Source organism: Alosa alosa, chromosome 20 (assembly GCF_017589495.1).
Source record: "Alosa alosa isolate M-15738 ecotype Scorff River chromosome 20, AALO_Geno_1.1, whole genome shotgun sequence".
Taxonomy (NCBI): domain Eukaryota; kingdom Metazoa; phylum Chordata; class Actinopteri; order Clupeiformes; family Clupeidae; genus Alosa; species Alosa alosa.
The window spans coordinates 19744160-19771622 of NC_063208.1; the positions used below are offsets into that span (position 1 = coordinate 19744160).

Genomic DNA, 27463 nt, shown 5'->3' on the forward strand with positions numbered 1-27463 from the left:
TGAAAAAGAGAGATCCTTCTTTTTATTTCATTTTTTTTGCTGTTGCTGCTGTTTCGCATGTAAGGTACAACACCTTATTCCACATCTTCGCTTCGTTAAATAATGAAATTGGAGAGAAATCTCTTTTTCCTAGGACACAGAGAGACTGTAATTTTTTTCTTTTCAACAGGGGTTGGGGAGGGGGAAGTGGGGGGACAGGAGAGGCAGGAGGGAGGGAGGGAGGGAGGGTTTTGCACGTTGTTCACAAACAGACAGACAGACAGGGCCAGATGGACGGAGAGAGAGAAGAAGAAGCAGGCTAGAAGGGGTAGTGCAGGAGAGAGAGCGAGGGAGGGGAGAGGGAGAGAAAGAGTGAGAGAGAAAAAGAGTGAGATGGGGTGCCGGGTGTGCTTTGTCATGGTCGAAGAAGGGGAGAAAAGAACAGGCAGCTCTCATGCTCACTCCTGACGGAAAAATACCAGGGAACATGTAAAAAAAACTGAAGAGAGCACCCAATGGCAGTATTAAAAAAACACTCAGTCGTCTATTAAAATACACCAACACGGCAGCCGACAAAACAGACAAGAGAGAAAGAGCAAGGGATACGAGGAGGAGGTAAGGAGAGGGAAGAGTAGCAGAAGAGGGGGATGCAGAAGGAGAGAAAGAGGGTTGTCATTTTTTCCAACTTGTGAAGAGAGTGTGAGCGTGCGACGGTTTTCATGGTGTCAGCAGTTTGATCTCTCTGTTTCTCGGATGGGTGTACAGTAGCAAGGGAAGGGGGTGGAACGAAGGACTGAGAGGAAAAAGAGAGAAGGGATGAAAAGAGAGAGATAGAGAGAGTGGGATAGGCTGGGAGGGGTGTGGTGAAATGTGTGTGGTGGGCATCGTCACCAAGACAGAAAGGGGCAGGTGGGAGGGGGTGCGGGGGGCAGTGGGTCTAGACAAAGCTGCCGCGGATAAGGGCGTAAGAAGTAACACCGGCTTGACCGGGCACAGAGGCAGTGTACGATAGCCACAGTTGTCAGTAATAAGAATAACAGTATCGGAGACGTAACAACAGTACTGGCAGATTACGCTGTAAGTCTTTGGGTAGAAAAAGAAAATAAAAAAAGACGGGAGGGATGGAGGGAGGGTGGGTACGGGCGGCGACCCGTCCCTCCCACGGCGTTCCTCCACCTCCGTCGTTGGTCCCCTCGTTCTCTTGGCAGGTTTTCTCTGGAGGAAGGGGGGGGGGGGCAAGACAAAGGGGAAGATTTCTATAGTGGGGTTCCCTTACATGAAGGAGTGATGAGAGGGACAGGGGAAGGGAGGACAAGAGAGACAGATCAAGAGAAGGTGGAATGAATGCATAAGAAGGAGGAGGAAAGAAAGGAGGCAGGGGGGATGTGAAGAGTAATAAATGAATGATAATTTAATAGTATGTCTCCCTTTCGACCCAACCTGTAGAGGAGAGAGAGAAAAAGACAAAAGAAAAAACATTTGTTAATATCAATGTTACTTACAAGTATATATACCGTATTTATGTTATGTGAGAAGGAGAACAGTAGTAAAATGGTGGATTTATGTGGACAGCATTCTTTGCATATAGTAAGTTATAGGGTTTAGACAGGAACAATCATTTTTATTGGCAAATTTGTTGGCAAATAGAGCACTGAAGACATCTCTGTGCTTAGGAGTATGTCTACGAGTAAAACCAGTGCCTAACCTCCTGGGTTCCGACGCAAGAGGAGTTTTCGGATCTCGTCGTAAACAAAGATAAGGAAACTGTAAGGGAATGCGCAGAACCACCAGCTAGGTCTGAAAAAGAAATGAAAATAAAGAGAAACATCAGTAAAAATACAGTTCAACGCATACTCACACAACATTTGCAGTCACAGGCACTTCAAATGCAATTCCCATGCTTTGTCACTAGGGGGTACTAATGTGTGATACTGTGAATTGTCTCAAGTAGTATAAAAAAATTGGAATATGGGATTGGGTTCATCTTTTTGTTTCTCCACAATAACTGACACAGTTCATCAATGTTACTCTTTAATTGATGTCACCAATTAAGGTAATTATAATCCCAAACCAACCATATATAGTGGTGCAGGTAACTTCTACATGAATATATACATGAAATATATTGTATTGATGACACCAATCATATAGTGTACTCCAGCATCATCTGTTGTCTGTATAATGTAACTCTGTAGTAATCAATAAAAGTCAAGTCAAGTCAAGTCAAGTCAGTTTTGTTTGGGCGACTCACTTCAGTGGGTACATCCTGAGGGCCACGTCCATGCCGGGGCAGTAGGACAGTAACGCAGCCAGGGCTGTCTCCTCAAACAGGCCAAAGATCAGGATCTTATTCCTGCACAGCAGAGCAGACAGATCCCACAGCAGGGTGAGACACGCGAGCAATGCTACCACAACACAGTGTGTAAAATGCATCAGCCTCAGCAACACTGAGGAGAATGACACTCAAGCAGAGGGGCAAAAGAAAGAAAATGATTGAAAAAGAGGAAGAGGAAGGGGGCACTGACTTCATGCCCTGCTGGAAGACGGAGTTCCGGCGGGTCTTGCAGATGATCAGGTCAGCCCACTGCACCACCACGATGCTGACGAAGAAGGCGGTGTGGCAAGTGAACTCAACAATCTTCCTCTGCTCATACGTCTGAGGAGTGGACAAGAGACCACAGGGAGGGGATGAAGAGGACCACAACACTCTCATTCTACAACAAATTATAGTTCTTGACAGGACTCCTTGAAGTAAAAACAAGTAGTATAAGCAAATAGTCTACTGTACAAGAGAGACAGAGAGCATGGTGCTGCACTTACCCACTGTTGTCCGTAGCTGTCTTCCAGGTCATTGTTATAGCGGTCATCCCAAGGAAGCCTGTAGCCCACCAATAGAGAGGGGAGGAAGCCATTTTCTGCCATAATCACAAAGTAAGCGAAGAAACCTCCCAAGGCCTGAATCATACCTGCAGAAAGAACAAGATAGAGATAGTGCAGCTGTGTAATGAGTACATAACTGCAGTTTACTGAATACTAAATACTAAGATAGTGTAGCTGTGTTTGTGGAGGTAGTGGGTCAGCTCTGGCTGGGTTGGTATGTGTCGAGATGAACATGCTATGTGTTTCAGGGTGGGAATGTGTAGAGCAGCAACCCTGTGCCTTCATCTTTTGTATGACAGTTTGACAGCATGTTGTTCACTCTGTCATTCATGTGCAGGTGTGCAGCCTCACCGATCTGTCCATAGGCGATGCTGATCAGCCTCTCATTCACCAGCTTGTCCCTGAGGGGGTTCCTGGGCTGGCGCTTCATGATGTCGCTCTCTGCTATTTCATAGGCCAAGGAGATGGCTGGCACCTGATAGAAGGGTGGGTTTTAGTTTTCATTTTCACTCACATCTGAAAATTAGCTTTTATTCACACACAATTCTCTCTCCATTTTAAGATGTGAAAAGTGTGGGTTGTCAGAATGTCATGGAATTTATGTGATGTCATTAGGGACTTTCCCCTGAAGAACTGTATAGATATGAGTTCTCACAATGTATAGTAAAGATATGATGAAGATATTCAGCAAAGATATCCTAAAGTTACTGAGCTAAAGCTGATTTACTGAATTACTTAGTCCCGAAGTTCACAGACATGTTAAAGGTCAGAGGTCAGGCCAGGTGGGTGCTACACATTGGTGGTGGTTAGTGAGGTCCCCCCTTCCATGTGAAGCGCTTTGAGTGTTGAGAAAAGCGCTATATAAATGTAACATAGTAGTAGTAGTAGTAGGGATGATGACTGAGGTAGGAAAACATAATTCATAATTCAAGAGTATAATCAAGTTGCTATTCTTTAACTGACAGCAGATGTTTAGCCAATTTAGACCATTGTCCTGTATGTTTGTCTATGTGTGTGTGTGAGTGTGTGTGTGTGTGTGTGTGTGTGTGTGTGTGTGTGTGTGTGGGGTATTCTGTTGCCTTACCATGTCAGTGCCCAGGTCGATGCAGAGGATGGTGATGGTGCCGAGGGGCAGTGGGATGTTGACGATAATGAAGAAGAGGAAGGGCGTGATCTCTGGGATGTTGCTGGTCAGGGTGTAGGCGATGGACTTCTTCAGGTTATCAAAGATCAGACGGCCTGAGACAAGCAAACACACACACACACACACACACACACACACACACACACACACACACACACACACACACACAGGAGTTGTTTTGAGTCATTGGTCTTACTTGAACTGTGTGTGACTAATGTTTTAGCTCTATGTATTCTCTCATCTGCACATCCTCACATCTCTTTTCACAACCCTTTTCTTTCTGTTCTCTTTGCACTTTGTCATGCCTCTCTCTCTCTCTCTCTCTCTCTCTCTCTCTCTCTGTGTCTACCTTTTTTATCTTACTTTCTGTGAGATCTCTGAGATTTCTGACCTAATAACTGGCATTCTGAAAAGTCATTCAGTGACCATTTTCTGTGCAATTTTCTCTTCACCGTTCGTCCTTTCTGTCATTCTCTTTTCTTCTCTAAGTCTTCCATCTTTCCCTCCATTTCGCTCCATTTTTCATTACTCCCTCTCTTCATGCGTGTCACTCTCTCTTTCCCTCCCTCCCTCCCTCTCTCTCAATCTCTCTCCTTCCTCTTTCTCACCCTCCTCCACTCCAGTGACGATGGAGGCGAAGTTGTCATCTAGCAGAATCATGTCGGCAGCCTGTTTGGACACGTCTGAGCCGGAGATCCCCATGGCAACGCCGATGTCAGCCTTCTTCAGTGCGGGGGAGTCATTCACACCATCACCAGTGACAGCTACGATAGCACCCTGAGAGAGATAGGGACAGACAGAAAGAGAGAGAGTGGATACTCAAAGTTAAATATTCACAATGGTAGGGTTTTTGCATTTAGTAAATAAATGGTAGCATGAATTAGCATGCAGTAAATAAAGCTTTTGGGTGCAGTGGCAGTACAAGATACTGACTAGCAACACTGTGACAGCAAAACAGTATCTAATGTATCATGGAAAGACAGCTAATGACACATAGAGAAAGTAACTAAGAGAGAGAAAGTAAACATAGAGCTTTGAAAAACATGAAACAGAGAAAAAGGGAAATGAAGTTATAACACACAGAAATAAAGTCACATAGAGAGAGAGAGAGAGAGAGAGAGAGAGAGAGAGAGAGAGAGAGATGGTGTGGTGTGCCTGTACCTGTCTCTGGCAGCCCTCCACGATGATGAGTTTCTGCTGAGGGGAAGTCCTGGCGAACACGATCTCTGTGTGGTTCTTCAGCACATCGTCCATCTGTTCCTGGGACAGGTCCTTCAGGTCTGAGCCGTGGATCACACATGCTTTGGCATCCCTGACACACACACACACACACACACACACACACACACACACAATAGCCAATTGGTATGGACCCTTTCAAGATAGTTCCATTATCAGCATCATAGTTGGCCCCACAAGACTTCCGTTTTAACATTCCATATGTTATCTTAATGCAGAGGAAGTAGATTGGGGCCCAAATAGAACGTTTTTGTTTTTATTGTTGAAAGGGTCTATAGGCAAAAACATCGGTACCCGTGCATCAAGCCCTGCTAGTGTAAATTCAGCCTAAGTGTATTAACAGGTGTTAAGTGTAGATGAGTGTATGTGAATGTGTATGTGTATGTGTATGTGTATGTGTATGTGTATGTGTATGTGTATGTGTATGTGTATGTGGTTGTGTATGTATATCTATCTGTGCACAGGTGTATGAGTATAAGTAAGTATAAGTATATATACTTATTTATCCCAATCCGTGAATTAGTGAAACACACACAGCACACAGTGTACACACAGTGAGGTGAAGCACACACTAACCCAGAGCAGTGAGCTGCCTGCTACAGCAGCACTCGGGGAGCAGTGAGGGGTTAGGTGCCTTGCTCAAGGGCACTTCAGCCGTGGATGTGGGCATGGGAGAGCAGTGCTCAACCACTTTCCCCACCCACATGGTCGGGGATCGAACCGCAACCCTTCAGTTACAAGCCCGAAGCCCTAACCAGTAGGCCACGGCTGCCCCTGACATGACTGTATGACTGCCTGTGTGAGTGAGCCTACCTGGGGTTGACCTGGCTGACTGGGATGTTGAGGCGGGCGGCGATGTCCTCCACCGTCTCGTTGCCCTCGGAGATGATGCCCACGCCCTTGGCGATGGCCTTGGCTGTGATGGGGTGGTCGCCCGTCACCATGATGACCTTGATGCCTGCGGAGCGGCACTTGCCCACGGCGTCTGGCACGGCAGCGCGGGGCGGGTCGATCATGGACATCAGGCCCAGAAAGCAGAGGTTCTCTGTGGGGAAGTTCACGTCGTCGGTGTCAAAGGCAAAGCCCTTGGGGAACTGGTCCTCAGGAAGCAGCAAGTGGCAGAAGCCTGTGGAGCACAAGGGAGAGAACAGGGGTCAGAGGTTAGGGGTCAGGTCAAATGACTAAGCTGGGTATTGATTATATTGACAAACTTGTTAGCCTGCACTAGGCTTTGAACCATTCCTTTTCCCTGTATCTACTGGGTAGTGCTGCCATCAGCATAAAGTCCCTTTTGCAGCCGACAGTATAAGGACTCCGCTGACAATTTAAAAAAAAAATCATTAACTATAGTTTCACTTGAAGTTCATCAAAGGAAGTTGGATGGACAGTAAATGCAGCACAACACACAGTGAATATGCTCAATGAAAGAGTCAATTCTCAATGAAAGTCTTTTTTACCCAACTGTGACAGATAAAGTGAAGAGACTGGATATCACTTCAGTGGTCTGCTGTCCCTTTGTCTTTTATTACGTCATATCTCTGGCCTTGTCTTATCACAATATTTAAAAATGTTCTACCAGTGAATCTTATTTAAAGACATCTTTATTTTCCTTGTCTTGTTGCTCAGGTTACTATGTTCTCCTGTTTGTGCTGACTGAATTGAATTTGGAATCTTATGTTTTCTCTCTACTGCACAACATTTTGGTCTTCTAAAATGCCACTGATTTAAATACCAGTATGCAACCTTTTCTCTCTCCCTTTCTCTCTCTCTCTCTCTCTCTCTCTATCTTATTCATCCTCCTCTTCATCTTCCTTTCATATCTCCTTTCTTATCTTTCTCTTACCCACTGAGCTGTATAGAGTTTAAATGACAACTTGCCTTTATCGAAAATGGCAAATGGTAAGAGTATTCCCTTTTTTCTGCTATTCTACCACACTCATCCTCAGTCCTTTAATCCTTTTCCACCCAATCCTTCCTTTCATCCCTCGCTTCAAATCCCCCCTTTATCTCTCTTTCACAGTCTCCCTCTCTCTCTTAATCCAAGAGAAGCATGTGGGCATAATTATGCATTTAGCAGAATGGAGACCTCTCTTTCTTAATCCCTTCCTACCCCTACTCTCTCTCTCTCTCGCTATCTCTCGTTCTCTAGTAGATGAGATGAATATATAAGCAAGTATTCCATCCATCTCATAGATAATTGGAAGACTAGACAGCTGACCTATGGCATAATTGACACTCATCACATGCAAACATCTCTCTCTCTCTCTCTCTCTCTCTCTCTCTTTCTCTCTCTCTCTCACCCAGCACTCTCTCTCCCAGTCCTCCGAGCTCCAGGTAGGCGTTCTGGAAGGCCTCCTTCAATTCCTCATCCATGGGCTGCTCCTTGCCCTGCAGCATGATGGTGGAGCTGCGGTCCAGGATCCTCTCAGGGGCGCCCTTCATCACCAGAAGGTAGCGGTTATCGTTCTCATCCTCGGTCTCGTGCACGGACAGCTAGAGAACAGAGAGAGAGAGAGAGAGACAGAGAGAGAGAGGGGGGAGAAAGAGAGACACTTAGATGTTATTGAATGTTATTAATCAAAAACATTATGCAGTTACAGATAATAGTTGGGCTAACATTAGGCATCTGACATGTAAAATTAGATTATTAGATAGATCCCTAGATAGATTATATCAATATTAATCTATTAGATTAGATAGATCCCTATATCCTAACGGAAATGTATATGATATGAATTAGGGTTGTATCCACTAATCAGAGGTCAAAAAGATCTTATTCTCATGATTACTTGAAGTTTTTTACGATTGATTGAAGGATCCCATGATTGCCAAGTTGGCATAGAGAATATTCTGTCCAAGCAAACACCCATGATTTTCCACAATGAGGTTATGAGCCTTGGCCTCCCAGTCTCTCCTGCTCACCTGATATTTGTTGGTGGAGTTGAATGGGATCTCGGCCACCTTCTTGTTCTTCTCCCTCATGGCCTTGACGGAGCCACAGGACAGCTCGATGCACTTGAGCAGGGCAGACTCGGATGCGTCGCCGGCCACATCGCGCTTCAAGATGGGCTGAGTATCCTGGCCGGCCTTGAACGAGGCGCGATTGCAGAGGGCAGCCACGCGTGCCAAGGCCACCCATGTCCCAGAGCTCTTGTCGAACGAGGCGCCTGGACATGGACGGAGAGATAGAAGAGAGGGAGGAGTGAGAAGGTGCCCTAATGGGTTTCCCACTGAGTCTGGCTCTGCTGCGTTTCAGCCACAGCACTGTTTTCTGTCTTAGAAGGACTTAATTTGATATTGAAGTAGAAAACAATGCCATGTTGGAATTTAAACCAGTGACAGAGATTTCTAACTTTATTAAATCACTTGAATGAGAAGAGGAAATGAGCTGTTTCCTCTTCTCATGGTTACCTATTAATGAAGGAAGGAAGGAAGGAATGGAGCTCCATATGAGCTCTGGGTCTTTATACTTACGGTAGTCAGTTTATCACTGACTGAATATCAGCTTATGACTTTTCTTCAACATTCAACTTCAACTTCTGTCACCTTTGCCTTCAAGTTTGTGTCAGATGTGATTATAGTCAAGTCAAGTCAGGTCATAATTTAATGAAAGCTAATGGTAACCAGGCTGCCAAAAAAGTTTATAGACAGGGATGTGAAATTCAGTCAACTGTTTCAGGGACTTGAATAACAACGTATCAGCACCAGAATCACAACTGAACTTATTGTATATTTTAATGAGCTTCTCCCTTTCCAAAGATGAATATAAGTATAAGTATAAATACTCTTTTGATCCCGTGAGGGAAATTCGGTCTCTGCATTTATCCCAATCCATGAATTAGTGAACACACACAGCACACAGTGAACAGTGCGCACACAGTGAGGTGAAGCACACACTAACCCGGAGCAGTGAGCTGCCTGCTACAGCGGCGCTTGGGGAGCAGTGAGGGGTTAGGTGCCTTGCTCAAGGGCACTTCAGCCATGGATGTGGGCATGGGAGGGCTTCCCCCGCCCACATTTTTCCTACTGATCGGGGATCATACCGGCAACCCTTCGGTTTCAAGCCCAAAGCCCTAACCAGTAGGCCACTACTGATGAAGCGCTTGTGATTGCATTTCAGCTGAAAATGGGGCATAGAGAAGAGCATAACTGTGATTCCAGTCTGAATGGGCTAGAGCAGGGGTGTCAATGGGCCGGATTTCTTGGAATGGGACCTCTTGGGGGCATGAGATTGTGGTTTAGTGATTTACTCCTTTATTATGTCCCACTTCTGAACACACAAATCATATAGGTTCATCATATACTGCTGTCATATACTGCTCTTGAAATACCCTACCTCCTTAAACCTACCTCCTTGAAATACCCTACCTCCTTAAACCTACCTCCTTGAAATACCCTACCGTCTTTCTCTTTTTCACCTGCATAGAGAGTATATGACTGCACCAACATAATGTAATTGTCGATGCAGCAAACTGCATTTATCAAACTGCATTTATCATATCATAGAGATATTGCTTATTTCACATAGTCGATGACAACAGGATGTGAATATCTATTTTATTCAACTTATCATTTTCTCTTCCCACCCAAACCATTTCAGAGGGGGGGGGGGATATGAAACCTGCAGATGGGCCATATCTTTGACATCCCTGGGTTAAAGTCACAATCTATAACATTTTGCTAATACAATAATCCAGATGAGAATTTATAGTAATTTCCTGTGTATTCCTGTGCCGCATTGTGTATAAACCGCAGTACAGTGTTTTATGCAGGTTAAAAAAACGAAACCATATTAATGTCATATAAACTGTCCCCGTGTATTAACCTCATGGCCTAAGAAAATTTGCAAAATCAATGCATAAACCTTGGCTAATAGTTGGGAAATTACAGTATGGACCCAAACCGTACCAGATTGGTCCTCGGTGGTGTCGGCCTCGTGGATCTGGTTGTCGAACCACATGTGGGCCACCGTCATGCGGTTCTGAGTCAGGGTGCCGGTCTTGTCGGAGCAGATGGTGGAGGTGGAGCCCAGTGTCTCTACGGCCTCCAGGTTCTTCACCAGGCAGTTCTTACGGGCCATACGCTTGGCAGTCAGGGTCAGACACACCTGATAGAAGAAGGGAGGGGGAGGAGAGAGAGAGAGAGAGAGAGAGAGAAAGAAACGATAGAGGAAAAAGAGGAACAGAGTAGAAACAGAGGAAGATGAAAGCCAGCGAGATAAGAAGAAAAAGGAGAGGAAGAAGGGATAGAGAGGGGAAAAAAGAAGAAAAGAGAAGAAGAACAAGAGGAAGCGAATAGGAAACACCAGTGAAGAGAGAAAGAGAAAAACAGAAAGCATGTCAGTGTCCAACCCCATCGGAGAGCAGTCAGAAGGTTGCGGTGCAATGCAATGCAAAGAGTCAGAGTATAGTCAAGCAAGTCTAGTCAAACCTATGAAGGTTTCAGTAAAAAAATACAGTATAGTGTGGAGTATGGACAGTACAGTTCAGTTCAGCCAACAGAAGCAAAGCAGAGTGCAGAACAGTAAAGCAATGTAGGCTACAGTGCACAAAAACAGCCAGCAGGACAAAAGAAGAGCAGCCTAGCCAAGCAGAAGCCAAGCAACATCTCAAAGACTCTCGCATACTGTCAGCTAAAGGGAAAAAATGCTAACAGGCAACTAGCATTGGTACCACATTATAAAGGTAGGTCAATTTACACGTTTGTTTTTGTCAGTGTTCAGACTGGTTTACGATTTCAATAGTGAGAGTCTGAAAAAGAGCACACAGAGAGGGAGGAAAGAAAAGGAGACACAAACACAGAAGAGAATGACGAGAGGGAGGGAGGAGAGAAAAAAAGGGAGAGAAGAAAAGAGAAGAGAGAGCGACAGTCACGAACACAGAGTCACACAGCTACAAGGTACACAAGAGTCAGAAAAACAAAGGATTCACAGCTGTAGAGTTTCAAATAACAGAGAACACAAAACAGTCTCACGGATCAAGACATCAGAGATGCAAGCCTACCACATCAACAACAAACAACAACAACAACAACAACAACAACAACAACAACAACAACAACAACAACAATGATAACAACAGAGATCAGGAGAGACAAACAAACGGTGTTCATAGAGGTGAGAGAGAGTCATAGTCGTGAGAAGTCATGAATGGGACTCCAAATGACAAAGTGGTCTCTGAAGTGTCCTTAATTTGCAATGTACATAGAATTGCACATAAAACGGATAGATTATAGATAAATTAATCAAGAAGTAATTTTGAGAACACACACACACACACACACACACACACACACACACACACATATACACAGTCAAAGGTATGTAAAAGGTATGTAATTGGTATGTAATTGGTTTGGGATGTATTGTGGTTTCAGGTTTTTGATCAACCAAGCACCAAACCAAACATAACTAGTCATCTTTTTCAAGATTATGATCAGTATGGAGATTAAGGGCTCCAGTTATAATTCCAGATTTCCAGAAAATGTGTACAGTACATTATCTTAGATTGAGGTTGCATGTCTTACTTCAAGTGCAGTAGTCACTGCACATAGATAATTTCATCCTCTCTTCAGAAATGCACTGGCGAGTAACAAGCAAGAAAAGCATTGTTACATTGTATTGTCGCCATTGTTAAAAAAATACTTTTTTTTATCAAGAATTGCAGTAGGTTGACTGGGGTCTGTAGGATGTCAATTATCATGACTAGAAACCTCAACACTGCACAAACATCTTTGAATGGCTGACTACCTCCAATGGGTTGACACAGGTATACCTGGTTGTGATGAAACCTACAAGCCATACCAACCCTTAAGCAGATAGGAATGTCCACTCCTGGCCTAGTGGAGTTATTGAGATATACAGACACATGGATTCAGGAGAAAAGGCTCTTCTAATAACTACTGATTACATTCTGGTCTCTTTTTCTTTTGAGATCAGTGGTAGATCAACAAACATGGGGGATGGCACAGCCTACAGAAAGTTCTAGTAAGAAAGATTGGGGACAGACACAGGAAAAAGGCACACTTACAACACTCTCTCTTATCCAACCACACACACACACACACACACACACACACACACACACACACACACACACACACACACACACACACACACACACACACACACACACACAACCACTGTTTTGACCAAGGAAAGGTGCTCACGGTGACAGTGGCCAGCAGGCCCTCGGGCACATTGGCCACAATGATGCCAATGAGGAAGATGACGGCCTCCAACCAGGAGTAGCCCAGGAAGACGGCCAGGATGAAGAAGGAGAGGCCCAGGAAGACGGCCACGCCCGTGATGATGTGGATGAAGTGCTCAATCTCCTTGGCGATGGGCGTCTTGCCCGTGTCCAGGCCTGAGGCCAGCGTGGCAATACGGCCCATGACGGTGCGGTCGCCGGTGCAGATCACAATACCACGAGCAGTACCTAGGAGAGGGAAAAAGAGAAAATAATTAGTTATTATTAATTATTCATTGTTAATAATAAACCTTTGTATCCATCATCTCATGTTTAAAGTAAATTATAAAATATACTACTACTACTACTGCTACTACTACTAATAATAATAATAATAGTAATGGTCACTATTATTATCATCATAACTTAATATTTGATCAATTTTTTATCCTCTGGAATGATAAGATTTTGTAATAGGTGTAAGTAGATTGTCAGGCAAATTATTATTGTTTACAGTAAATTTAAATGCAGTGCCCTTGACTTCTTGCAGATAGTTAACTCATGTCTAGCAAAAAGGGTATGTGGTTACTTTTAAAACAACGTTGGCTCCATGATTATCTGATTGTATTAAAACATGGGCTATATTAATGCTCAAAATGATTAATATCACATTTAACATTTTCAGCTGCATGAATGTTGTAACAAAGAAATGGCTGCATAACATGTGCATTGTGCACTAGCCAGCACTGACCAGCAGATGGCAGTAGAGGCACAGCTGTAGAGGCCTGACAGCTCAGGGGCAACACAGCTCACTTACTGGCCACAGTGAGACAAGCATATGCTGCCCACTGACCATGCAGACCACAACTTAACATCGCTGACATGCACAAGACCTCACACAGCAACTCTATGACATTCAACAGAGTGAGTTCAACAGACTGGTCAGGAGAGAAACATGGAGACAGTGAGGGAGGGAGAGATGAGAAATCTAGGGGGTGAGACATAACAGACAACAGGAAGACAGAAAAGCAAAAAAAGACAGGATTTAAGACTTATAATCTTTGCTCTCTCTAGAAATAATGTTGGAATAGGGAGAAGAGGTGATTATCTCTTTAATTTTGTTGTAACAGGCTACTTAGAAAATACAGGCCAGTGGTGGGGGATGAGAGACCAAACAGACTTCATATTAGGAAATTAGAAAAGAAATTCTATTAATCCAATGTGTTTCAGTACTCAGGGCTTCATCATCAAGGTATAGAAGTTAACCCTTTACGACACTGACAGGGAGGAAGACAACCAATTTCATGGAAGAAACTGGCCAGTATTCTAATTAAAAGGAGTGAGAGACAAGATAAAGAAAAAAGGGGGAGAGGCATAACAGAGAGGAGAATGGGTGCGTAGGTGATGGATAAGGACTCGCTAAACGAAAGAGTCAGAGCTAAGCTGTTACCATGGCAGCACTTTTGGTTCAGTTGGCTTTGTGAGAGAGAGAGAGAACAGCAGAGGCAGAAAAACAGGACGGACGAGAGCAGAGATGGAGGGATGACATGGCAACAGGAGCCAAACGAAAGAAGACTGAACAAGAAAAAAAAAAACAGGGAGAAAGAATGACTGTGTCATCATTGCAGTGGCTATGGCAACCATACCTTCAACACAGTTTGTGGAGAAGAAGGCAATGTTACGGGTTTCCAGAGGGTTGTCATGGGTACCTTCAGGTGACCTGGTCTGGGGCTCTGATTCACCAGTCAGAGAAGAGTTGTCAACCTACAACAACAACAAGAATGCGAAAACAATCATGCTGTACATGACAGATGTATATCAACAGATCAGTAACACTTTACTTGACAGTATCGACAAAAGAGTGACATGATACTCTCATGAACACACAACACTGTCATTACACATGAACCCTAACCCTTCACCTAACCTCTAACCCTAATCCTCTAACCCTAATCCTAATCCTAATCCTAGCCCTAATCCTAACCCTAACTCTAACCTAACCTTAACCCTAACCCTAACCCTAACCCTAACCCTAACTTGTTATGACAAAAACCGAATGTCACTTAATAACAGAAGCGTTATGTCATAAATGTTTATGACTTGTTTATGACACGTTCATGACAGTGTCATGTCAGTCTTATGTCGATACTGTCAAGTAAAGTGTAACCAACAGATCTATTAGACAACATTACCAGCACTCTATACTTTCGTAAAATGTTTTTAAGAGTAGACTTATTCATTTGTATTTGGTTACAGCTTATCTGGATGTGTATGTATGTAAATTATATGTGAGTGCATATAAAATATTCATCATATTCAGCTTATCAGTTATGCTTTTTTTCATCTAGCAGGTATTATTTAAACAGTAAAGTTAAATGTCTATGTCAGAGTGTGCCACTATAAGCAGATATTAATTGTGAATTTGTGTACAATATAACATATTACATATATTCTGGGTCACAAGTTGTGTAATGGCTCTAGTCTGTACTGCCATTTGTTGTAGCCTACTATGCACTAGTATGCACGTGTGTGTGTGTGTGTGTGTGTGTGTGTGTGTGTGTGTGTGTGTGTGTGTACCTTGCAGCCGTGAGCAGAGACGATGCGCAGGTCAGCGGGGATCCTGTCTCCGCCCTTGACCTCCACTAGGTCTCCAGCCACCACCTCCTCAGCGTTGATCTGCAGTTTCTCCCCCTCACGGATCACCAGGGCTTGCTGTGAGCCACAGGGCACGGTTGTTACAACACAAACACGCACAAACAAACACTGTCTCACAGGCACATAGTGTGTGCATGAATGTCTGCACAAATACCCATCATCAAACCACACACACACATACACACACCCTGTCCATACACACATCCTGTCCACACACACACCAATATGAACACACACACCTATCCCATCAGCACACACATCACAGTGTTTGTGGCTAATTAAGTGTGTCTGGTCTGGTGCTGTCTGTTATTGTTTTACACCCTGACCACAGACGCTCTCCCAGCTCCCCAACCGTGCATCATCTGACCTCAGATCAGCCACACACACTTTATTTCCTTTCTCTCAGAAATTAAATATCACATTACACTCCTTATAGATCTTAGAAGCAAGAGAGAAAGAGAAAAGCTGATGGAAACCTGTGTGTGGCTAATGGACATCATTGGGTTACTTACAAAAGGTTGAGATACCATTTATCTACCATTATTTAGTTTACATGAAAATGGCCTTATAAGTTTCGGTTCTGACCAGAGAGCAGAACTAAAGGGTTTTCGGGTCATGGACAGGGTGTGTTACCTGGGGCACCATGTTCTTGAAGGATTCCATGATCTTAGAGCTCTTGGCCTCCTGGAAGTAGGAGAAGCAGCCAGTGATGATCACCACAGCGGAGAGCACGATACCCAAATACAACTGTGGAGAGAGAGAGAGAGAGCGACACAATTACAAGGTTGTGTGTGTGTGTATGTGTGTGTGTGCATTGTGAATCTAACAACTACAATATGTCGCTGTGTTTATGACCAGCGCCGCAAATCAATATTGTAACATTCCCATTACTTTTCTACAACATAGAAGCATTGTGTGTGTGTGTGTATGTGTGTGTGTGTGTGTGTGTGTGTGTGTGTGTGTGTGTGTGTGTGTGTGTGTGTGTGTGTGTGTGCGTGTGTATGTGTGTGTGTGTGTGTGTGTGTTCCCTTACATTGTCCCCTGCGGGCTCATCCTCGGTGGCGGCCTGGATGGCGTAGGCCAGGAAGCAGAGGATGGCTCCGATCCACAGCAGGACGGAGAAGCCGCCGAACAGCTGCCGGCAGAACTTCACCCATTCTGGGGTGGTGGGCGGAGGGGTCAGGGCATTGGGCCCGTCGCGGGCCAGGTACTCTGCAGCCTTGGCGTTGGTCAGACCCTGTTTGCATCCGAGAGAGAGAAAGTGGGTGGGGAGAGAAACAGTGAGAGTTTGACAGAGAGGTGCAATGACAGAAGATATGACAGAGGGGCAGGTGTGAAAGAGTGCCATGAAGCATGTTCAAGTGTTGTGTGCAATTGCAGACAGGCCATGTCAGTAATTTATGAGGTGATTCTGGTGACAGTAGTCCAAGGTCTTACCTGCACAATGTCAGTGCTGAATTTCTGGCAAACTTCCTCTATAGACATCTTATGTTCCGTCTGAGGGAGAGAGAGAGAGAGAGAGGGAGAGAGAGAGAGAGAGGGAGAGAGAAAGAGAGGAGGATAAGGGACAGTGAGTCAGTGAGTGTGTTTTTAGTTTGATGGAACTGTTTTGTTCCACCCAACCATGACTAAGAGCCTAATAATCAGCAGAGATCAGGGAAATATTTGGTTACACATGTGGTGGAAAGACGAGTATAAGTATGAGTATGTGTGTGTGTGTGTGTGTGTGTGTGTGTGTGTGTGTGTGTGTGTGTGTGTGTGTGTGATGGAGTGAGTGAGTGTGTGTGTGTGTGTGTGTGTGTGTGTGGTGTGTGTGTGTGTGTGTGTGTGTGTGTGTGTGTGTGTGTGTGTGTGTGTGTGTGTGTGTGTGTGAGTGAGTGTGTGGGAGTGTGTGTGTGTGTGTGTGGGAGTGTGTGTGTGTGTGTGTGTGTGTGTGTGTGTGTGTGTGTGTGTGTGTGTGTGTGTGGGAGAGTGTGTGTGTGTGTGTGTGTGTGTGTGTGTGTGTGTGTGTGTGTGTGTGTGTGTGTGTGTGTGTGTGTGTGTGTGTGTGTTTGAGTGTCTCACCAGTGGTACTTCCTTCTTCAGTTCATCTAAGTCTTTCCCTCCCTTGGCCCCTTTCTTGGGCGACTCCTTGACATCCTTGTTGTCCTGCGTGGTAGCCACGCGGTAGCTGTCCGACCGTCCGTACTGCAACACACACAAAACGTACACAATGTAAGTATGGCTCACTGTGATCATGCAGAATTATGTTACAACACACATTGCGCTGACAACAGACATTCATCTTCTCTACACAGAAACCAAACCATTGGCAACAGTTGGAAAAGACAATGATTTGTTGGTGATCAAGGGAAACATTTTTTTCACTATACCGAGGTGTGGCCTTAGCCAGGCTAAGATGTATTATTGCAGAGCCAATACGTTCAAGAAGAGGATGACAACAGTTACTCAACAGCTCTTCTGCCAAATAAACAATCACTGTTGGAGCATCTCAGAGAGAACCTGGGGGTTTTATTAACTTAAAATCGTAGTAGAATAGCAGCATATAGTAGTAAATCAGGAAAAAACACGTATAAGAATGTTACGTCATGTAGGCCCAGTATGAAAGATGCATCAAATAAAATATTCTTAAATGAAATGACTAAATTACCAGTTAAGAGGCAGTTAGTGACACTGACTCAACAAAAGCACAATGACAGACCAAAGAGACAGCATGCACAACCTAAAATGGCCTCTTTGGGACAGATACTCCATCTTCCTAAATAGGGTTTGTAGTATTCAGGACAGAAAGATGAGGTGATGGTCTTTAAGAGTTAACACACAGGCCTGCACAATCTGAAGAATTTATGAAAAGGGCAAAAGGACATGAAACTAGCTTACTTGTTTTCACCTACACTATTACTCTTGTTGCTAGCTGATATCAATACTAAAGCTTTCAGCACAAACAACTAGACCAGGGATGTCAAAGTCAAATACATTAGAGGGCCAAAAAAACAAATTTGCTACAAGCCGAGGGCCGGACTGGTTCAATGTTTAGTAAAACATATTAAAATGACTGCACGTAACCTATTGAACCAAGCGTGTACTGTATTTTATTTAATGACTAAATTAATAATGACTGTGACTGAAGTGCATGCAAAGTTTGCACAAATGTACGATTTTTCCTATCCCAGGATCCTCACCGACCTTGTCATAAAACTTGTTTAAATGATCATATGATGCCTCCTTGCTGCTTTGTCGTCTACATCAGCCAAACTGTGTGCTGTTTGTGTTTCACTAATTCACCGATTGGGTTAAATGCAGAGACCAAATTTCCCTCACGGGATCAAAAAAGTATATATACTTATACTTCCAATAGGTTGAAGCTTAGCTTAGCTTTGCTACCAACGTGCACACGCAGGCATTGAATAAACGCTCATACCACGACTTAATTCTATGCCTCTATGTTTGATGACACCAAATTAATTTCCTACTAATAGCAGAAATGTTTGTTTTCTTTTTCTGTCCGCGGCTCCTTGACCAATTGCGCCCGGGCGGCTCCTTGACGATGGCCCGGGAATAATTTCACTCTGCAGACCATTGTCCACATTGCGGACCACGGCCCATAGTTTGACAAAGTGACCTGCATGCTGCCATATTAAGGCCTTTTTACGGTGTGTTGTAGCCGGGTTTTCGCGTGGAAGGCTCTGTAGAAATCTGGCACCCTATTCAACGAAGTTAAACTGAAAGAGCGTGCCGTTCACAGACACCAGAATGAACGCACAGTAACGTTCATCAGGCAGTAGTAGCCTGATACACGTTCAGTTCACGTTCGCTCAAAATACATATGGTTCAATGAACGTGTTCAGGCACAACACTGGGGAGGGTGGTAGCTGAAAGTTGACATCTGCCCTGACTGAATACTGATGAATAATGAAGCCAAGGCCCACTTGCGGCGCCGCAGTGAGTTCGTGGGCTACCGTTGCATTGTGGGGAATGGAGTATTGGTGCGCAAAACAGCAGCCGACGGCTGTGGCCTGCGGACCGTTTCTAATACTAATCAAATATCATCCCGGGGGCCGTAGATAATTAATTCGTGGGCCGGGCCTTTACTTCGACATGTCTGAACTAGACATACATTGTTTTATGATTGCAATGGTTGACTCTAGTTGATGCTATATAACACTGACAGCGCAAAATTAAACACCTAATCTTCATAATTATGTTGATGAACAGTATAAGGTAGCAAAACCACATAGTATTTTGGCAGCTGACCCAATTTAATTTGTACCACAGCAGGTAAAATTACATACTGGCAGTTGAAAATTAACAGATTTTAAATAGTTTTCAGATCAAGGGTGGCAAGTGTATTTTAGCATAAAACACTGCTTGTGCAAAGATCCGAAAACCTTTTCTGAGATTCACCCATTTAGGTGAATGATTCAACAGTCATTCAATGTCTTGTCCATAAGATTCCCTGTCACACAGGCATACTGGTTGGCAAGGTACCAATAACAGATATTCAAATATATATACAGATATACAGAGATACAAAATTAAATAATATTACATAATCATAAATATACATTGCTTAAGGACCTACAGTATATGATCAATATAATAAAATCCTGGACAGAACCCCTGCTATAAAAAGCATGACAGTTCAATATCGCTTACAATATTTGTGTTAAACAACACACACATATTGTATCATTGTGAAGATAAGACCAGATAAGACATGATTTATAAATCTAATCTCTACATGCAAACACGTCGAAAGAGAGGGACGGACCTCAGCATGTCAATGTCCTCTTATCTTTGTCAAACAAATGAACAAATGTGTCCATCTGCTTACACAGCCATAGTGATGTCTGCTTTAGGACAGGAACAGTTGACCCTTATAATGGGGGCCGCCAAGCAGCAAAAAGCCATGGGCCCTTATGATGTGTCTGCTACACATGGGCCCTTATGATGTGTCTGCTACACATGGGCCCTTATGATGTGTCTGCTACACACTTCAGCCCACTGCCAAAGAAAGGACACACACATATGAACCCACTCACTTACTCAACCTCTCTCTCGCTCTCTTGCATTTCTCTAGTGTACGTGCCCACACACACACACACACACACACACACACACACACACTCACCAGAATTTAATAGAGAGTGACACATCCCATGGCCAAAACACATTTGCACTGAAGCAGAAGCCTATCTAAAAACAACCATGGGCCATGGGCATGAGTGTTTAAACCGTTTAGGATGCAAAACACAGGCTAAATATGGTCCTGAATTTCAGTTTATACGTCCAGGAAGACGTTGATTTCTTCTAAAGTTATATTAAGCTGCATGGTTCAAAAGAGGCAATGGTTTAAGTCATCTCTTCTCAGACTCATATTCCCTCAACATCAATGCTGACTAAGAATAAGAATGAGACATCTGACCTGCAGGTTTTCTGCGCTCTTTGACAGAAAGTCCGAAGCTCTTTGACTGAAAATATTACATTTGCATCTAGTCATTTAGCTGATGCTTTTTATCCCAAAATGACTTAGAAAAAGGGAACAATCAAAGTACAGTGCAACAAGGACATATTAGGGCAACAAATATGTTAGTGCAGTAACCAACTCTATCTGGAATGCCTTTTGATTGACCTGAAAAAATGAAATCAATCAACTAATGTGTTATATAGGAACCATTTCAGTTAAGAGAAGCCAAGAGTGTGAAAAGTTGGCTGCCTTAAAGAGTCACTCAACATGTCTAGGATCCACCTCTCTTTAAGTCTATAAGAGAGGACCTATCTTACACACTAAATTGGTTGGAGGCATTATCTTGCCTTCCTCAAAACAGACTCTCCTAGCGCCAGTGAAACAAGGAAATGACCCTTGTGGTAACTGCCCAGAACACTTCTTGAAGTCTGTCCTATGTTGACTTACATACATTCCCTATCCCCACAGATAAACATTGATGGTTTAAACACAGTGTTTCCCCTAGAAAAAAAAAAAGCATAAGCTGCTGGGAGGGCTAAGACAATGAAAGGGCTTGGGGAAAAATAATTAACACACGGCGGGCCTTAACAGAAGAGATAGCAGGAGCTGGGGATTTGGAGGGGTCCCACCGAGCATCCCTCTCTGTGTCCCCAGTGCCTGGGCACCATCCACAGCCCCAACATCCATCCTCAAAGGGCTTATGGCTACAGGGAAATGTCACAGCGGAAATACCATACACACTTAATACATTCACTCGGAAACACACACACACACACACACTTTCTCTCTCTTTATCACACACACAGCATCACAGTCAAAGTGTTCCCATTTGCACTGTCTGACATGCCCTCAAGCCCTCTTCACCTAGTATGTGTGTGTGTGTGTGTGTGCATACACATGTGTCGATGACTCGTGTGCACGCGCATGTTCATGTGCCTGTGAGTAGTTGAAGGGGTGTAATGCAGGGGACTGCACTAGTTCAGTGTGGGGGAGGGTCGTCTTATTTGGTTTAACCTACATTAGATGTTGCCATGCCGTCATGAATGGCCTGTGGTATCTAATGGCTTAGGCTGCTGACATCCTTTATTGTTCCTACTGACTGACTAGTATTGCCATTATAGTAACGTCATATTTATATTAAATAAGCACACAATATCTTATTATGTGACCATAATTGAAATCTGAAAAGAGACCTTTATATTTTGGCAAATATCACTTGCTCATCTGATGTAACTAAATTCTTTTCATTGTTTTTATTACGTATCTATTTATAATGTCTTGCTAGAACTGGTCATAACGAAATGACAGCCGGGCACACTGCCCTTTTTTTGGCCAAAAAAAAAGACAAAAACAAAATATGTTCACTACATCCACGTGCATGTCTGAGTGACCGAGTGCGTGTTTGAGTGTCTGTGTGACCGAGTGTGTGTTTGTGTGTGTGTGTGACTGAGTGTGTGTTTGTGTGTGTGTGTATGACTGAGTGTGTGTTTGTGTGTGTGTGTGACTGAGTGTGTGTTTGTGTGTGTGTGTGTATGACTGTGTGTTAGATCAGTAGGCCATCTGTCCTGACTTCCCCGATTTCCTCTGGGCGAGATATCAGAGGAGGATTAGGACTGTTTACTACAGCCCAGGATTAACCCAGTGAACAATAGTAAATCTCACTCACTCTCTCCTTCTCTCTTTTTTTTTGTCTCCATCTATTTTAATTCACTTGCTCATACATTGCTCCTTCATTCAGCCAACTGCAAATTCCAAAAACATCCTACAACAAAATCAGAGATCAACATAAAGCATGGTTTCTGGTTTCAGGTGCCATGGAAGCTTGACTGGCACTGCTTAAGATGCCACTGACACTTGTGCTGAGCTCACTGTCACCAACTTCAGTTTCTGCTCAACATCTTAGCCGCACTTCTCTTACTTCCCATTTGGAGCCATGATTGTAACGTTTTGATCCATTATGTTTGCTTGCTTTGCCTGCCATCACAGCTTAGCTTGTTAACCATTTGCTAATGCTCCATACAGTTGAACTAGCCCAGTAAGCCTATCGGCTCCTATTGGCTGATATAAAATCAGGAATAAAACCACAGATATCTACAAGTAGATTCTGGGCATGAGTTGGTAGAGCATGGTGCAGGCATGATGCATTTCAACCCAATTATTTGGGGCTCAATCTTTGGTCCAACATTGCTGGCCTGCATTGGTGTTTATACTTCCTTTACCTGCAGTGCAAATGCTACAAGGCTAAATGAAATTTGTAGAAATGGGGGCACCATGTCATCCCCTTTCTCTTCCTATAGACTGAAGAGAAAAAAAATGCATCACCAAACTCAAACTTGCCCACCCCCCCGCATCTCCGCATGGCACCAGACATCCGTGGAGTGGGCACTGCCTCGCACGTGGGTATTACAGGGCAGAGGCACACAGTGGCCTTTTTTATCCACAGCAGTGTCCACTCATGTCCATCTGCTTTTCGCCCCCTTTCTTTTCTTTATCCATCACTCCCCAGTGAGCTGCCTAGAAGTGTGTATCTGTGCATGTGTGTCTGTGTGTGTGTGTGTGTGTGTGTGTGTGTGTGTGTGTTTGGATCATGTGTATCAAGACACTGACTGCCTTTTGTGTTAGACTGGGCTTGACAGTGAATGTATACAGCAGCCAAAACTTGAAAATGAAAGACTGAACCATGTACATAATTTGGCGTCAATTTTTATTGATCAAATAGTCCTACAAAACACATGAGGGCATGGCCATACCACTGCACAATTGCACACATTGACAAAGCTCCTGACAAAAACAGTCTTGTAATATGATGCCCAGATACATGGCCTAGCAACTCCACAGGAGATCATTAATGCCAAACAACAGGACGACTACTGACAACCTGCTCCGACTGATTGATAACCTTAGCCCCAGAAGGTGCGTTAATCAGGCTGAGGGGAGAGTTTCAAGAGTAAACATTGACTCAGCCTCGGCTCCTTCTCACAGAGCCGGTGAATAACGGCTCTGTAGGTCATGAAAGCTGTGATGGTGGGCCAGGGGAAATCTGTGAGTGTGGCTTTGGCTCTGGTCCTGGCAAACTGGGTTGTGATTTGCTTCACAGCAGCCATTTTGGAGATGCAGGGGTAGCCTTTTTTTTTTTAAATGGCCGTCTAGCTGGATTCAGAATTAAAATAACAAATTTGGGGGAGCCCTCTGCAATGGCTATACTCTCATGTCTACTTTAAGAGGTGAGGGATGTATGTGTCCTAGATGTGACATCCAAGGTTTGATATCTTGGTGTTTAGTGGATAATCAATCTGTATCCTCCTCTATAGTAAAATATGTATGTATGTTGTTTGTTTTCTGCTTAACATCATTAGGTAGCATCTCTGAAGGTCAGTATTAACATAGCAAAGATCACTGATTTGCTCATTCAGATATCCCAGATTTCTGTCTTGATAATTGAAAATGATATTCACATATTCTCATCTTCCATTTCTTGTGTTGCTGAACAGGCTGTGGGATGTGCTAAATATGGCAAGGTCATGGTGTTGATTCCCAGGATCCAGGCATCCAGATTAAACTCATACCTCACCTGTGGTTTAAGTCACTTAGTATTAAAAGCCACACGACTACACTGAAAGTAAATGCATTCATGTAGGCCTACTATTATTCTTCAACATCTCAAATAGTGAATAATTCACAGGTGACTTTAATATTTTAGATTAAACCTTTCAATGTCACACGCTGAAAATACTGCTGTACTGTTTAAGCATAACATTTTAAGATTATTCAGACATGTGAATCTGAGGGCCATATAGCCTATTGATTCTAGGCTGTCTGACATCACCATGACATCATTATAGTTGATATACACTGGATTGACCTTCTGACCAGATTCAAAATCATTATGGATTGATTGTGTTGGTGAAAACTACTCTCTCTCACACACACTGTTTTACGCATGTGTGTTATTTGTCAATCAACCTCTGTGTATTATATAACCACATCTAGATAGATAGATAGATAGATAGATAGATAGATAGATAGATAGATAGATGGATAGATAGATAGATAGTTTATTGATCCCCAGGGGGAAATTCAAGACATCTGCTTCTCTGTTTCATGAAATTCAATTACCGATCAAGCCTTGTGTTATACAATCACATTTTGACTCTCTCCTTCATTTCCTCTCTCCTGCATTCTCTCTCTTTCCCTCTCTATCCTTCATTCTCTCTCTCTGTCTTCAGCAGTGGTGCCCAAACACCACCTCCTCCAGGTTACATAATGCCCATGTTCCCATGCAGTGTTCTCAGGGAAACCCAGAGCATGGAGCAGGGGAATCTGCCTCTGTGTGTGTGTGTGTGTGTGTGTGGCAACTGCCTGAGGACTGAAAGGTCGGAAAACCCCACCCCCACCACTTCAAAATGGCAGCGCAGGGACCAGAAGCAGGAAGTGATGCTGGTCAGAGAAAGACAGTGAGCACGGAGGAAGAGAAGAACAAAATAATCCTTGAGATACCCAAAAAGGAAGAGAGAGGGATGACTGAGGTGGGTCAACTGTATCAACCCCCTCATCTCAAATCATCCTCCGCCATTGAGACACTCAGTCTCCAGTGCCCTGACCCAGCTGCCCAAGGCCATTCCAGCTCAGAGAGACCCCACTGAGGACCTCCCTCCACCTGGCTGTGACACAGGAAAAAACAAGCCCCCACTGGACGTCATCGCACCTGAGAGTCTGCCAGCATCCCGTAGCATTGGGCCTTCTCAAGGTGACACCGAGCGGAGGCTCCCTCAAACCCCACCCACCATCGCTCGCTTGACTGCTCGCTCACTCCCTTCTCCATGCCGCTCTCTCTCCCTCCTCACTACTGCCTTCTGCCTTCTCTCCTCCTCTTCCTCCTCCCTCCTACACGCCATACAATCTCTCGCTCTAGCAATTTCTCTCCCTCCCCCCTCTCTTGGTCCATGCCAGGTTCCAATGTCTGGCCTTCATTTCAGCTATGCTGGTGCTGCAACCCAGTCGTTCACGCTATGGGTTGCCTCCTTGTATTGATGGAATAGTTGGCCTTTGGTCCCTGTCAACTACCCCTCACCCCCACCCAAATTAACCATAGCCGAATGTCAACGAATCACAGCCCTTGTTAGGGAGTTTCCACTGGGCAATCTCCTTTTTTCACGCAGTAGCCCGAGTCATGCGTTTGGCTTCCCCTCAGGGTTTGTATGGGACATCTCCATGGTAGAGAGGGGGATCCGTGACGTGCATGCAAGCTCCCTTGACTCAATATTTGATGGAGCCGAGATTGTTGAAAGACACTGGCCGTTCTCTTGCCAGCAGCATGAGTCATCGCATCGCTGGAGTTGGAGATCTTTTGTGGAGGATTGGAACGTTCTGGTAAAGGGGTTTTGTGTCAGTGCCCTATGACGACAAAACGTGGAGCATTCTGGCAGGCCGAACAATCCCCAAACCCATCGATTATTTCGAGTTCTACTGCGCACAAAGTCCTGTGCCGAAGAAGGCGATCGAAAAGGTCGTCACGAATGTTCTGAATACATTTAGCTTATGCACGCATCATCTCATCGCCTAGTATATCAGCTCTATAGTAAAACCACGGATGCCATTTATTTCCTCCTGGGAAATGTCCACATTCTGTTTGAAGGACAAACACCGCGCGCAGTAACACTGGGATATTCGAAAATGACACGCGCGAGTGATTAATAAAGAAAGACACTGTTTTAAAACACAGCTTATAGACTAATGCACAAGCATGACCTTAAAATCATGCAAGGTATAGATCATTTAGGTTTGGATGTGTGCTGGTTTGGATGTGGGATGCTAGGAATGCAAATCATGTCGCGAAAATTCTGTCTCTCAGTGCCGGATAACGTAGCCTATAATATGACTGGTGTCGACTTGATTTCTAAAATTTAACAACAGGTCCGTCTAGCCTCATAACCGCATTATGACGCACCGGCTGGGGTGTACGGCTGAGAATGGGCCACCGGTTTAAACACGCGCGCGCGCACACACACATACACACACGAGCCCTTGCACTCTCTCTATGTATCTATGTATCTATCTATCTCACACACACACACACACGATGCATTTTGAGAGACATCGCACACACACACACGATGCATTTTGAGAGACATCGCAACATATACAGTTTTACAGCTGTTGAACGTTGTCATGGCGTTGATGAAAAGCATTAAAGCACATCAGATTCATTGCATTGAAACACTATATTGGCAAATACAATGACCGACAAGACTGGTAAACTGCCTCATGCAGAACTAACATCAAACATGCTAATTTGGTTGCAGAGATTCCTATATCAATTAGCCTAGTTTCGCTGACCCACCCCAAGTCATTTCCACAATTTTGTTGATCAAATTCCATTGTGTCGAAGCGTTCAAATCATTTCTGGTTCGCATAATTGAAAATGGATTCGGAATACACATTAAGAGCACCATAACATAACGAATATTAATCAATCAATCGTACATGATTTTTATCAACATGCACATTCAATTTAAAAGATGATCCGCTTACCCCCATAGCGACGCAGTCAGTCGTCTCTTCAACTGATCAAACGGGTTGTGGCTGACTTCAACCAGAGCAGTTGTGGTGATGAGAGGGGAAGTGCTTAAGCTCGCGTCCGATTGGAGAAAAAGGACCGCTGCAATCACGAGCGGCAGTCAACTGGCTCAATTGTAGAAAATAATAAATTAAATGTAAAAACGTCTACGATATCATGAAGAGCGTGTGTGGACAAGGGGCTTCATGTAGAAACAATAATTTATCGATTGCCACTTTTGGGGAGCTGCATGCGCTTTAAAAGCACATGAGCTGTTTTGTGATAAGGTGTTGAAATTGCACACCGCGTAGTGATGTGGCCGTCTCGGGCGGTGCTCGGATCCAGGCGCAAATGAT

The 27463-nt window shown here is 44.0% G+C and overlaps 1 protein-coding gene across 1 annotated transcript; it reads right to left on the reverse strand.

Annotated features, from left to right (window-relative positions):
• On the reverse strand, window positions 1-27463 carry LOC125284871 (sodium/potassium-transporting ATPase subunit alpha-3). The gene is made up of 21 exons (XM_048229011.1): window positions 27083-27463; window positions 17149-17271; window positions 16522-16581; window positions 16118-16321; window positions 15718-15831; window positions 15007-15141; window positions 14076-14193; window positions 12410-12678; window positions 10151-10349; window positions 8165-8409; window positions 7543-7735; window positions 6056-6368; window positions 5165-5315; window positions 4612-4780; window positions 3944-4098; window positions 3211-3334; window positions 2800-2945; window positions 2505-2635; window positions 2231-2332; window positions 1685-1776; window positions 1-1419 (listed from the first exon to the last, which is right to left on the reverse strand). Exons 1-21 carry the CDS (start codon window positions 27086-27088, stop codon window positions 1391-1393), a joined length of 3078 nt encoding a protein of 1025 aa, XP_048084968.1. The 5' UTR covers window positions 27089-27463; the 3' UTR covers window positions 1-1390.

Coding starts and splice junctions, on each gene's coding strand:
- LOC125284871 (XM_048229011.1), bottom strand. Junction 15,832..16,117: donor ATGAGCCCGCAGGGGACAAT/GTAAGGGAACAC, acceptor CTCTCTCCACAG/TTGTATTTGGGTATCGTGCT. Junction 5,316..6,055: donor GTCAGCCAGGTCAACCCCAG/GTAGGCTCACTC, acceptor TGTGTGTGTCAG/GGATGCCAAAGCATGTGTGA.